At 41.7% G+C, this 13,852-nt stretch overlaps 1 protein-coding gene across 2 annotated transcripts in view; it reads right to left on the reverse strand.

Annotated features, from left to right (window-relative positions):
* Positions 1–3,012: 3,012 nt before the first annotated feature.
* The window catches only part of ACER3 (alkaline ceramidase 3), a 193,844-nt gene continuing 183,004 nt past the window's right edge, over positions 3,013–13,852 (reverse strand). For both annotated transcript variants that reach the window (XM_069759376.1, XM_069759375.1), the window contains exons 8-11: positions 12,077–12,178; positions 10,553–10,657; positions 4,653–4,698; positions 3,013–4,300 (exon numbers count right to left, since the gene is read on the reverse strand). In XM_069759376.1, coding sequence (XP_069615477.1) covers positions 4,247–4,300; positions 4,653–4,698; positions 10,553–10,657; positions 12,077–12,178 — 307 coding nt within the window. In that variant the 3' untranslated portion in view covers positions 3,013–4,246. The remainder of the gene's footprint in view (positions 4,301–4,652; positions 4,699–10,552; positions 10,658–12,076; positions 12,179–13,852) is intronic.

Genomic DNA, 13,852 nt, shown 5'->3' on the forward strand with positions numbered 1-13,852 from the left:
TTTCATGTACCCGGATCAGTCGTCCTGGCCCCTTTGCAGAGAAACAGCCCCAAAGCATGATGTTTCCACCACCATGCTTTACAGTAGGTATGGTGTTTGATGGATGCAACTCAGTATTCTTTTTTGCCTCCAAACACGACAAGTTGTGTTTCTACCAAACAGTTCCAGTTTGGCTTCATCAGACCATAGGACATTCTCCCAAAACTCCTCTGGACCATCCAAATGCTCTCTAGCAAACTTCAGACGGGCCCGGACATGTACTGGCTTAAGCAGTGGGACACGTCTGGCACTGCAGGATCTGAGTCCATGGTGGCGTAGTGTGTTACTTATGGTAGGCCTTGTTACATTGGTCCCAGCTCTCTGCAGTTCATTCACTAGGTCCCCCCGCGTGGTTCTGGGATTTTTGCTCACCGTTCTTGTGATCATTCTGACCCCACGGGGTGGGATTTTGCGTGGAGCCGCAGATCGAGGGAGATTATCAGTGGTCTTGTATGTCTTCCATTTTCTAATTATTGCTCCCACTGTTGATTTCTTCACTCCAAGCTGGTTGGCTATTGCAGATTCAGTCTTCCCAGCCTGGTGCAGGGCTACAATTTTGTTTCTGGTGTCCTTTGACAGCTCTTTGGTCTTCACCATAGTGGAGTTTGGAGTCAGACTGTTTGAGGGTGTGCACAGGTGTCTTTTTATACTGATAACAAGTTTAAACAGGTGCCATTACTACAGGTAATGAGTGGAGGAAAGAGGAGACTCTTAAAGAAGAAGTTACAGGTCTGTGAGAGCCAGAAATCTTGTTTGTTTGTTTCTGACCAAATACTTATTTTCCACCATAATATGCAAATAAAATGATAAAAAAACAGACAATGTGATTTTCTGGATTTTTTTTTCTCAGTTTGTCTCCCATAGTTGAGGTCTACCTATGATGTAAATTACAGACGCCTCTCATCTTTTTAAGTGGTGGAACTTGCACTATTGCTGACTGACTAAATACTTTTTTGCCCCACTGTAAATATAATAAAATGATGGCACAATATATTTCTCCGCTTGTTTTTCAGTGCTGGGTTGCACGGCAGAATGTTCATAATAGGGTCCAAAAAAGAGACGAATAACCACATAAAAATAGAACTAAAAATAAAGAGAATACATAGAAAGAGTTAAAACAATAATAATAAAACCACACACAAAAGAACCATCAATGGATGATGTACTGTTGTTGTGGGATGGGACAGTGGTCGACCCCCTCCAATTAAAAACTATCCCCCGCCACTTTAGGGCAAAACACAATTCTGATGCCAAAACGTTGAAAATCAGGGGGATAGACATTATTCATCTAGGTATTAGAGGGGGTAATTACAAGACAATCCTGGCCCAAAGAGAGGCAAAGTGGATTGTTAAGCTGGATACTGTGGCCCCCAAGGGCCTTAATGAGTCTTTGAGCTTTGCTTCATTTCTATGAATAATTAGTCTCTCTTCTTTTCCTGATTTATGCTCATATATTCCCCCATTGATTGTTCTTTTGTGTGTTATTATTGTTTGAACTCTTTCTATGTATTCTCTTTATTTTTAGTTCTATTTTTATGTGGTTATTCGTCTCTTTTTTGGACCCTATTATGAACATTCTGCCGTGCAACCCAGCGCTGAAAAACAAGCGGAGAAATATATTGTGCCATCATTTTATTATATTTATATAGTATACTGTCCTCTCTTTATATCAGAATTTATATGCCACCTTGTTATATTGATAATATGTATGGATTTTATGTGTACCAACATGATTTAATATTCTGGCACATTTTGTAAGTTCAGATACCTCCCCTTTGTTTATATGCGGCCGTGCGCGATGTTGTTCTCCCGCTTCCGGCATTCAGTCGGGCGTCTTTATCAGCCTCCTGTGTGTGACCTAGGTGAATTTTTCACCGGCGCATGCTCAGTGATGCTTGACGCTCTGTCTGGATGCTAGGACCTGCGGGGACGCACTGCACACGCGCCGACAGCGTCGCTTCTCATAGGGTGATCACAACCATGTGATACACCCTGTGGCCCATTGTCATGGCAATATAAGGTCCTTCTATTCACACTTACATCACCCCCTGAGGAAGTGTCTGGTATAGACACGAAACGTACGTCGGGGTCAGCCGCCATCATTTGGGGCTCATTACCATCTGAGTAGTGTTGCGCACTGGGCCTGGTAAGTTTTGCCCTTAATTTATGATACAGTCCCTTTACTCTGCGGATCTCCAGCTGGGCTTGATCTATGTTGATTTACCCTGACTTTTTTTTTTTTTTGGCCTTACACCTTGCTATAGAGCTCCTGCTGCTTCTGTGGATCCCCGCATTGTTATACAATACTTGGGCTTTATTTATTGTGCCTTATTTTTGGCTCTACTTACCTAGCACATGGACAAGCATTCAAATGTAAATCAGATAGATGTACCACCTCTGAACTCCCATGTGCCCCACTACTGTATGTACTTCCATGTCCTTGTCCTGATTTATTATGTGTTTTTCTTTCATTTTTTTTTTTTTAAATAAATTTTGTACTTTCTTACTTATTTATTGGTTACTCCAGTTTTTCTCCTATTTATATAATTCTATGAGATGTATAGTAAAACATTTCCAAATTGTATCTACCTCTAAATTTGAGGTTTCACGTTATGGGAGCAATATCATACTGTTTGCTTAACCCCTTGGGTGCTGCTAGGGTCCAGAGAGCACAAATCCAAAAAGCCTCCCTCCGTAATAGCTTTTTTCATGCCTCCTCTTCTCAGTGACTCTCAGATTCTCAGGGAGATCTATGTCCGGCCCAGAGATCTTAACAGCTCATTTACATATTACATACGGTATCTCACTCAATATCTATCTATTTATCTATCTATCGCTCACACCATTGAAAGGCAACAGATAAAACTTAAGAGGAAAATGTGATGCTGCCCTCTTGTGGTAATAACAGCTTCATACAGCAGTATAAACAACCTAAAAACCTTAACACAACAAAGAAACACACAAACAACAGGATAGGCACAAAATTTATTAAGAAAATAAGTTAGGCACTGTTTCAAGGTATACATTGCATATAATGTGCCTATAAAAAGTATTAGCGCCCCCCAACCATTTTTTTTTTTAGTGTATTGTACATGTAAAAACAGAAAACCACAGTGCATGTAATGGCATGATTTTTATTTTTTATTTTTTTAAAGGAAGAAACTAGCGAGAGGCAGACAATGGGTCCGACACCTCAGGAGGAGAGGCTTCATGACAGATATGAGAGACTGTGCACATAGCAGCGACTAAGGGATGGAAAAAATTTTTGGGGAGAGAAAAAAAAAAAAAAAAAAATTACAAAATTAAAGTTTGGCATAAAATAAATGAAAAGCTATAAAAAAATAGCAATGGTGGCGATGAGCTTCATCATTTGTAGGCAGAAGGATTCAAGACAGGAAAAGCAAATGGGTGTAGAAAACCTGCTGCAGTCCACAAGGGATCGACCGTAAACAGGAACTTAAAGAAACTCTAAAATTTCTACACCTGCAAAGACAATGGGAGGCCAATCTGAACACATTCAAAGCTGGGAGGGGGGTGAATACTTATGCTCTGGCCTATTCTTGCGTTAACTGGCAACTCACTAATTTGAGATTGGATTTTTCAGCACTGGACTAAAAAACACTGATTCGATGATGGCCTGGGAGTGAATACTTTTTAGAGGTACCGAATCCACCAGAACAATTTCATCTCCAGTAGTCTACCGCCTCTTGCTTGCTACACTGTTATTTTCATGATCAGTGAGCCCCTATAGATTATATCCTGTGCTACTTTTCACGGGACGACCCTCCACACACCCCTCGCGTTTTTTGCGGTCGCCCGGACGCCACGACGACCCAATAATACAGATTGTGCGCTAAGAATATTCCCGCGTCAGAAGAGGAGGCGGTAATACTTGATCCCAGAAGGCTTATGCTCTGCGAGTGCAAGGCAATAATATAGTAAAAGTTACTCAAGTGTCACGTTTAATAGGAAGGATGATGGGAGTTGTTGGTCACTCCACCCGTTAAGTCGCCAATGGGGCGATGTGACAACCGTGTTCCGTTGGCAGTTACACATTCCACGGCTCTGTAGATAGGGAGCGCCGTCACGCACAGGAACCCTCAGCGGGTACTTGGAATATAGAAATAAGTCGAGTTGTAGTCCGAGATGCTGCGTAGACTGTCGGGAGTCCTTGGAATGTTTGGTCCTTCCGTCTCCTAGCGTTCGGTCATTGCCTCTTGGAAGATTCCACCATAATCACCGGCCACATCCCGTACAGGAACTGCTCAGAAGAAGACCAGAAACGGGAATCAATAGCACTGAATTACCAGATGACCAGCACCACACCTGCCAGCAGGTTGTTTGTGGTACTGCAGGTCAACCCCGGCCACTATTTATTTCTAATCATCTTGTACAAGCTCTTTAACTAAACATGTGACCACTTTGTTAGAAGTTCTATCCCTCTTTAGGAAACGTTCTGCACCTTTAGCTAATAATTAGGTGGAAGTTTACCAAGCCGGGGCATGTCTTACACCCAAGGGGCATCAACTGCTCCTTGAAAACAGTGCTTGTCGTAAAACAGAACTACAACTCTCATCAGTGGTCAGGCCTAGCTGTATTAAGGAGGTACTTACCTTCACCTTGGGCCGATATTTAAGGTAAAGAGTCCGTGTATACAAGCTAAAAGAGACCATGCAAAATCCAGTTAGAGCAGATCCACGTCACACACCCGGAGCATTAGATACATTTGTCTCATTCTAAAACTAAACACTTATCCACAGTGGAATTTGCAATAAATCTGTGGCAAAACCTGCAATAAATCCGCAGCAGATTATGTTGCTGATTTTATTTCATAAATTCCAACTTTGTATTCATTCTGTTTTGGATTTGTTGCAGATTTTCAAGATGAATTTACAGACTCCAGATTAGAAAATTTGCAGAGTTCCCACACAATGAACAATTTTTAACCCCTTCCTGACATACGATGGGACTTTTAAAGCCATATGTAACCCCTAATGGTGTCAGTAAAAAACGAAGCTTGGCAAACAAAAAAACGCACACAAAAATACCAAGGGTCTCGATGGACAAATAAAAACATTACAGGACTTGGAAAATGGAAGAGAGTATGTGTGTGTGTGTGTGTGTGTGTGTGTGTGTGTGTGTGTGTGTGTGTGTGTGTGTGTGTGTGTGTGTGTGTGTGTGTATATATAACCAAATGCTTGGACACTTTCTCGTTAAGGCTAGGTTCACATTGCGTTGGTGCAATCCGGTTAGCGGATACGCTAACGGATTGCGCTAACGCAATGTCCAAAAAGGGATTGCGTTCGGCAATCCCGCTAGCGCAGATGCCCGAACTGCGCTAGCGAGGAACGGACCCTGAACGCTGCCCTGAACGCTGCAAGCAGCGTTCGAGGTCCATCCAAAACTAACGGCACATCGCAGACGCATGCCAAAAATGGCATACGCTTGCGATGCGTTAGCACATTGCAGTCAATGGGTGCGCTAACGGGTCCATTACATAGCGTTAATTGCGACAATTGCGCCATGTAACGGAGTCCGTTAGCGGACACCCACTAACGCAATGTGAACCTAGCCTTAAAGATTTTTCTGTATTTTCATGACTATGAAAATTGTACATTCACACTGAAGTCATCAAAACTATGGATTAACACATGTGGAATTATATACTTAACAAAAAAGTGTGAAACAACTGAATTTATGTCTTATATTCTAGGTTCTTCAAAGTAGCCACCTTTTGCTTTGATGACTGCATTGCACACTCTTGGCATTCTCTTGATGAGCTTCAAGAGGTAACATAGTAACATAGTTAGTAAGGCCGAAAAAAGACATTTGTCCATCCAGTTCAGCCTATATTCCATCATAATAAATCCCCAGATCTACGTCCTTCTACAGAACCTAATAATTGTATGATACAATATTGTTCTGCTCCAGGAAGACATCCAGGCCTCTCTTGAATTCCTCGACTGAGTTCGCCATCACCACCTCCTCAGGCAAGCAATTCCAGATTCTCACTGCCCTAACAGTAAAGAATCCTCTTCTATGTTGGTGGAAAAACCTTCTCTCCTCCAGACGCAAAGAATGCCCCCTTGTGCCCGTCACCTTCCTTGGTATAAACAGATCCTCAGCGAGATATTTGTATTGTCCCCTTATATACTTATACATGGTTATTAGATCGCCCCTCAGTCGTCTTTTTTCTAGACTAAATAATCCTAATTTCGCTAATCTATCTGGGTATTGTAGTTCTCCCATCCCCTTTATTAATTTTGTTGCCCTCCTTTGTACTCTCTCTAGTTCCATTATATCCTTCCTGAGCACCGGTGCCCAAAACTGGACACAGTACTCCATGTGCGGTCTAACTAGGGATTTGTACAGAGGCAGTATAATGCTCTCATCATGTGTATCCAGACCTCTTTTAATGCACCCCATGATCCTGTTTGCCTTGGCAGCTGCTGCCTGGCACTGGCTGCTCCAGGTAAGTTTATCATTAACTAGGATCCCCAAGTCCTTCTCCCTGTCAGATTTACCCAGTGGTTTCCCGTTCAGTGTGTAATGGTGATATTGATTCCCTCTTCCCATGTGTATAACCTTACATTTATCATTGTTAAACCTCATCTGCCACCTTTCAGCCCAAGTTTCCAACTTATCCAGATCCATCTGTAGCAGAATACTATCTTCTCTTGTATTAACTGCTTTACATAGTTTTGTATCATCTGCAAATATCGATATTTTACTGTGTAAACCTTCTACCAGATCATTAATGAATATGTTGAAGAGAACAGGTCCCAATACTGACCCCTGCGGTACCCCACTGGTCACAGCGACCCAGTTAGAGACTATACCATTTATAACCACCCTCTGCTTTCTATCACTAAGCCAGTTACTAACCCATTTACACACATTTTCCCCCAGACCAAGCATTCTCATTTTGTGTACCAACCTCTTGTGCGGCACGGTATCAAACGCTTTGGAAAAATCGAGATATACCACGTCCAATGACTCACCGTGGTCCAGCCTATAGCTTACCTCTTCATAAAAACTGATTAGATTGGTTTGACAGGAGCGATTTCTCATAAACCCATGCTGATATGGAGTTAAACAGTTATTCTCATTGAGATAATCCAGAATAACATCCCTCAGAAACCCTTCAAATATTTTACCAACAATAGAGGTTAGACTTACTGGCCTATAATTTCCAGGTTCACTTTTAGAGCCCTTTTTGAATATTGGCACCACATTTGCTATGCGCCAATCCTGCGGAACAGACCCTGTCGCTATAGAGTCCCTAAAAATAAGAAATAATGGTTTATCTATTACATTACTTAGTTCTCTTAGTACTCGTGGGTGTATGCCATCCGGACCCGGAGATTTATCTATTTTAATCTTATTTAGCCGGTTTCGCACCTCTTCTTGGGTTAGATTGGTGACCCTTAATATAGGGTTTTCATTGTTTCTTGGGATTTCACCTAGCATTTCATTTTCCACCGTGAATACCGTGGAGAAGAAGGTGTTTAATATGTTAGCTTTTTCCTCGTCATCTACAACCATTCTTTCCTCACTATTTTTTAAGGGGCCTACATTTTCAGTTTTTATTCTTTTACTATTGATATAGTTGAAGAACAGTTTGGGATTAGTTTTACTCTCCTTAGCAATGTGCTTCTCTGTTTCCTTTTTGGCAGCTTTAATTAGTTTTTTAGATAAAGTATTTTTCTCCCTATAGTATTTTAGAGCTTCAATGGTGCCATCCTGCTTTAGTAGTGCAAATGCTTTCTTTTTACTGTTAATTGCCTGTCTTACTTCTTTGTTTAGCCACATTGGGTTTTTCCTATTTCTAGTCCTTTTATTCCCACAAGGTATAAACCGCTTACACTGCCTATTTAGGATGTTCTTAAACATTTCCCATTTATTATCTGTATTCTTATTTCTGAGGATATTGTCCCAGTCTACCAGATTAAGGGCATCTCTAAGCTGTTCAAACTTTGCCTTCCTAAAGTTCAGTGTTTTTGTGACTCCCTGACAAGTCCCCCTAGTGAAAGACAGGTGAAACTGTACAATATTGTGGTCGCTATTTCCTAGATGCCCGACCACCTGCAGATTTGTTATTCTGTCAGGTCTATTAGATAGTATTAGGTCTAAAAGTGCTGCTCCTCTGGTTGGATTCTGCACCAATTGTGAAAGATAATTTTTCTTGGTTATTAGCAGAAACCTGTTGCCTTTATGGGTTTCACAGGTTTCTGTTTCCCAGTTAATATCCGGGTAGTTAAAGTCTCCCATAACCAGGACCTCATTATGGGTTGCAGCTTCATCTATCTGCTTTAGAAGTAGACTTTCCATGGTTTCTGTTATATTTGGGGGTTTGTAACAGACCCCAATGAGAATTTTGTTACCATTTTTCCCTCCATGAATTTCGACCCATATGGACTCGACATCCTCATTTCCTTCGCTAATATCCTCCCTTAAAGTGGACTTTAGACAAGACTTTACATAGAGACAAACCCCTCCTCCTCTCCGATTTTTACGATCCTTTCTAAACAGACTGTAACCCTGTAAGTTAACTGCCCAGTCATAGCTTTCATCTAACCATGTCTCGGTTATTCCCACTATGTCAAAGTTACCTGTAGATATTTCTGCTTCTAGTTCTTCCATCTTGTTTGTCAGGCTTCTGGCGTTTGCGAGCATGCAGTTTAGAGGATTTTGTTTTGTTCCAATCTCCTCGCTGTGGATTGTTTTAGAAATGTTCTTACCTCCCTTCTGAGTATGTTTTCCTGGATCTTCTTTGTTCAAGTCTAATGTTTTTCTTCCCGTCCCCTCTTCTTCTAGTTTAGACTTCTAGGTAGTCACCGGGAATGGTCTTCCAACAATCTTGAAGGAGTTCCCAGAGATGCTTAGCACTTGTTGGCCCTTTTGCCTTCACTCTGCGGTCCAGCTCACCCCAAACCATCTCGATTGGGTTCAGGTCTGTCTGGCATAGCACCCCATCACTCACCTTCTTGGTCAAATAGCCCTTACACAGCCTGGAGGTGTGTTTGGGGTCATTGTCCTGTTGAAAAATAAATGATGGTCCAACTAAACGCAAACGAGATGGAATAGCATGCCGCTGCAAGATGCTGTGGTAGCCATGCTGGTTCAGTATGCCTTCAATTTTGAATAAATCCCCAACAGTGTCACCAGCAAAGCCCCCCCACACCATCACACCTCCTCCTCCATGCTTCACGGTGGGAACCAGGCATGTAGAGTCCATCCGTTCACCTTTTCTGCGTCGCACAAAGACACGGTGGTTGGAATCAAAGATCTCAAATTTGGACTCATCAGACCAAAGCACAGATTTCCACTGGTCTAATGTCCATTCCTTGTGTTCTTTAGCCCAAACAAGTCTCTTCTGTTTGTTCCCTGTCCTTAGCAGTGGTTTCCTAGCACCTATTTTACCATGAAGGCCTGCTGCACAAAGTCTCCTCTTAACAGTTGTTGTAGAGATGTGTCTGCTGCTAGAACTCTGTGTGGCATTGACCTGGTCTCTAATCTGAGCTGCTGTTAACCTGCGATTTCTGAGGCTGGTGACTCGGATAAACTTATCCTCAGAAGCAGAGGTGACTCTTGGTCTTCCTTTCCTGGGGCGGTCCTCATGTGAGCCAGTTTCTTTGTAGCGCTTGATGGTTTTTGCCACTGCACTTGGGGACGCTTTCAAAGTTTGCCCAATTTTTCGGACTGACTGACCTTCATTTCTTAAAGTAATCATGGCCACTTGTTTTCCTTTTCTTAGCTGCTTTTTTCTTGCCATAATACAAATTCTAACAGTCTATTCAGTAGAACTATTATCTGTGTATCCACCAGACTTCTGCACAACACAACTGATGGTCCCAACAACATTTAGAAGGCAAGAAATCCCAATTATTAAACCTGACAGGGCACACCAGTGAAGTGAAAACCATTCCCGGTGACTACCTCTTGACGCTCATCAAGAGAATGCCAAGAGGGTGAAAGGCAGTCATCAAAGCAAAAGGTGGCTACTTTGAAGAACCTAGAATTTAAGACATATTTTCAGTTGTTTCACACTTTTTTGTTAAGTATATAATTCCACATGTGTTAATTCATAGTTTTGATGCCTTCAGTGTGAATGTACAATTGTCATAGTCATGAAAATACAGAAAAATCTTTAAAATGAGAAGGTGTGTCCAAACTTTTGGTCTGTATTGTATATTGCGCTTTAATTATCGGTGCAGAAAGTGAACAAAAAACCTGCATCAATTCATCAGCGAGTGAATGTGCTCAAATACCGCCGTGTGAAAGCGAGGAGACGAATTGGCATGCATAACTGCTGTGCATACACACACACACAAAAAAAAAAAAAAAAAAATCAGGAGATATTGAAGCAAGAAATTTAAACATTGTTATGGCAAAATAAAAAAACAAAACAAAAAAAACAACATCTCACACACAAAATAGACAAAGGATACATATGAAAAAAGGAAAAAAATCACCAACAAACTAAAGGAAAAAAAAAAAGCTCATAAATTACCTAAACAAGATGTGCAGGTAGGAGCCCAGTCCGGTCAGTATATGCCACCAGGCATGAAACTGCGTCACTGCCCCTAGGACAGGCGGCATCTTCTGTCTGACATCCCTGCAATGGACACGCATGAAACGTCAGTCCCAAGCAGCTTCTATACGTACCCGGGCAGCGCGGCGCCTGTAACAGCCGCCGCCGTTGTGATATCTGGGTGATCAGCAGTTACACAGATGCCAGAGACTAAAGAGACGTTACTGAACGCCTAGATCAGGAAAGAAGAGGCAGTACTATCTGTGCTTACACTGCTGTCAGAAAGACAGAGCATGTGGTACTAAATCATTCACAGCTAGGAACACATGTACTGTGAACGGAAAGATAGGAAGCAGCACTATCTGTGCCTCCATCATAACAATGAAGCAGTAGTGGACTGCAGTTACACACAGATAGTACTGCCTCCCTGTCTCTATCCAGAAATCCTGTAGGCACAGATAAGAATGTTTCCTAGTCTTTACCCAGAAAATAATGGAAGCACAGATCATGCTGCCTCCGTTTCTCTTCCTGAAGATTATGTAGGCAGATAGCACTTTCCCCCCCCCCCATTTACCGGTACATAGAACGTCCGCTATGCTGTAATATTTTTGTCTATATCATTTATGTAGATGGAAGACACCGTACTAAGCACCATCTCTACATTTACAGAGGAAGACAATACTGTCTGTACCTTCATATCTTACAAGGGGAAACAAAGACCATACTAACTCTACATTCATAATTTACAGAAGACAAGGAGACAGCACTAGCTGTGCATAGATCATTTACGTAATACTGCCTCCTTGGCTTCCAATGTAAATGATATATGCACAGATGGTACTGCCTCCTTGTCTGTCTCTACAGTAATCATAGAGAAAGAGGCAGAATTATCTATATCGCTCATAAATAGTGAAGCAGTACTATCTGTGCCTATATCATTTAGAGACAAGGAAGCAGTACTCTGTCTAGATACTTTACTAAGATGAGTACTTTCCAGTAAAATCTATTTCTACAATATTTACGGAGAGACAGGGAAGCATTATTATCTGAGCCTACGTGACATATGTAAAAGGAAAGAAGCAGTACTATCTGTCCACATAATTTACAAGGAGAGTACTGCCTCCCTGTTTATCATAGGTCTCCGTTAAACACAAAGGGAGACTGGGAGAACATGCTGAGTGCAATGTAAAGAAGGGAGACATGATAGAGACAGGGAGGCAGTACTCTCCTTGGAAAGGATGTAGGCACAGATAGTACTGCCTCCTTGTCTTTTCCGCAATCATTTCAAAACAAATAATTAAAAGGAAAATTTTATGTTTTTCTTCATGAAACTTTTCTGATTGCAGCAAAAACCATCGAACAGGTTTGTACTGTCCCAGATGAGAAGCCTCGAAACACTTCACATTCATAATGACGACCAAGAAAATGGTTGAAACGCGTCAGCTAAACGTTTTGTGACCGATGCGAGGCGTCATCCTGTGCAACCACCTACAAAATCCTTACCTCCAGGTATCGCAGAAAATATTGTCCACGTTCCACAGCAAAAATCCAATTAAAAACACTCCTAACGAGGTGTAAGCCAGGCCCCTCAGCCACGGGTACACCCTGCAAAAAGACACGGGGAGGTCAGCAAAGGGCAAGAAGGAAGGAAAAAAAAAAAAAAAAAACAGCGAGAGCACAGACAAGCAAGCATAGCCGCAGAGAAAAAGAACACTGAAGTTTACATTTTTATTTCACCCTTTGTCTGCCATTATGTGAGTGATATGTCAATCATAGCAAAAGGTATAATGTAGAGGCAAACAAAAAGTCACAGGACACGGATACAGTGGCCACATTGTTAGTCAGTGGCCGTCAGACCAGATCTTCCACCTACCTACCGCCATACTCGGCACCCCTTTCCATAGACAGTCCTGACTTCACATAATGTCACACCGTGCTTTCTACATCAGAAGAGGCGCCGGCAGGTAGGAGGCAGGCTGCAGGACACTGGTGCACTGGCCATGGACTACTGATGTGGCATCTAAGCCAGGGTCCTGCTGCGGGGTTTTTGTTTTTGTGCCCCCCTCTAGTATAATAAGTTTGAAACCCTTAAAAAATATAATATAATATATATATTTTTCATCAAACAAACTTAAATACTAGACAAACAAATTTCAGTTTATAAATGAAGGCCTTTATTATTCAGGGAAAAAGAGATCCAAACCTACAGGGCCCTGTGTGAGAATGTGATTCCCCCCTAAACCTAATAACTGGTTGGACCATCCTTAGCAGCAACAACTGCAATCAGGCGTTTATGATAACTGGCAGTGAGTCTCTTACAAATCTCTGGAGGATTTTTGCCACTCATCTTTGCCGAATTGTTGTAATTCAGCCACATTGGAGGTTTCCGGTTTTTGAGCATGAGCCGCCTTTTTAAGGTCATGCCACAGAATCTCAGTCGGATTAAGGCCAGGAAATGGACTAGGCCACTCCAAAGTCTTAATTTTGTTTTTCGTAAGCCATTCAGAGGTGGACTTGCTGGTGCAGTCAAAACACGTTGACTGGGTCATGTCAATCATGTACAATTTTCTTTTGTATGCACTGTAATTTCTTTTGAAAAAGAAAAAAAGGAAAATCCAGTCCTGTTGAGCCGGACTCCAATTTTTTTTTTTTTATTATCCTACATTTGTTTGGTGATTGGAAACATTTAAGTGTGACAAACACGCAAAACAATAGGAAATCAGGAAGGGGGGGCAAACATTTTCACAAACATATCCTTTTTTTGGGGGGGTTACCATATACATTACACTGAGGTTTATAGACTTTGTCTCACGGTTAACACTGAAAAACCTGTTAAAATTCATTCTTTAAGTTATTATGGCTGTGTGGAAGGCTTAAAAAAAAAAAAAAAAAAAGTAAATTAAAGTAAGTTTTAAGCTTTTCTTTATGTGAAAACAAATAAATAAATGAGTATGGCCAGTTGTTATTGGATTGGACTACAATTCCCCCCTACAACAACACCCCATCCCCCACCACCATAGGTCCTTTATTGGTGACAGGTTATGCAAATGGGTCGCTCCATTAATCCCTTCCTGATGATCAATTTTAATGTTTTTTTGCAAATTTTATTGATTTGTTTCCTCCACTTGTCCCAAAAGTCGACATACATATTTTTTTTTCTTATTTTCTGCGCCCCCATTCTGACATGTGCTGCACCCATCCTGCGCCTCCATTCTGTGCCCCCGTTCTGTCATGTGCTGCTCCCATCCTGCGCCCCCGTTCTGTCATGTGCTGCTCCCA

The sequence above is a fragment of the Ranitomeya imitator genome, chromosome 3 (genome assembly GCF_032444005.1).
Source record: "Ranitomeya imitator isolate aRanImi1 chromosome 3, aRanImi1.pri, whole genome shotgun sequence".
Taxonomy (NCBI): Eukaryota; Metazoa; Chordata; class Amphibia; order Anura; family Dendrobatidae; genus Ranitomeya; species Ranitomeya imitator.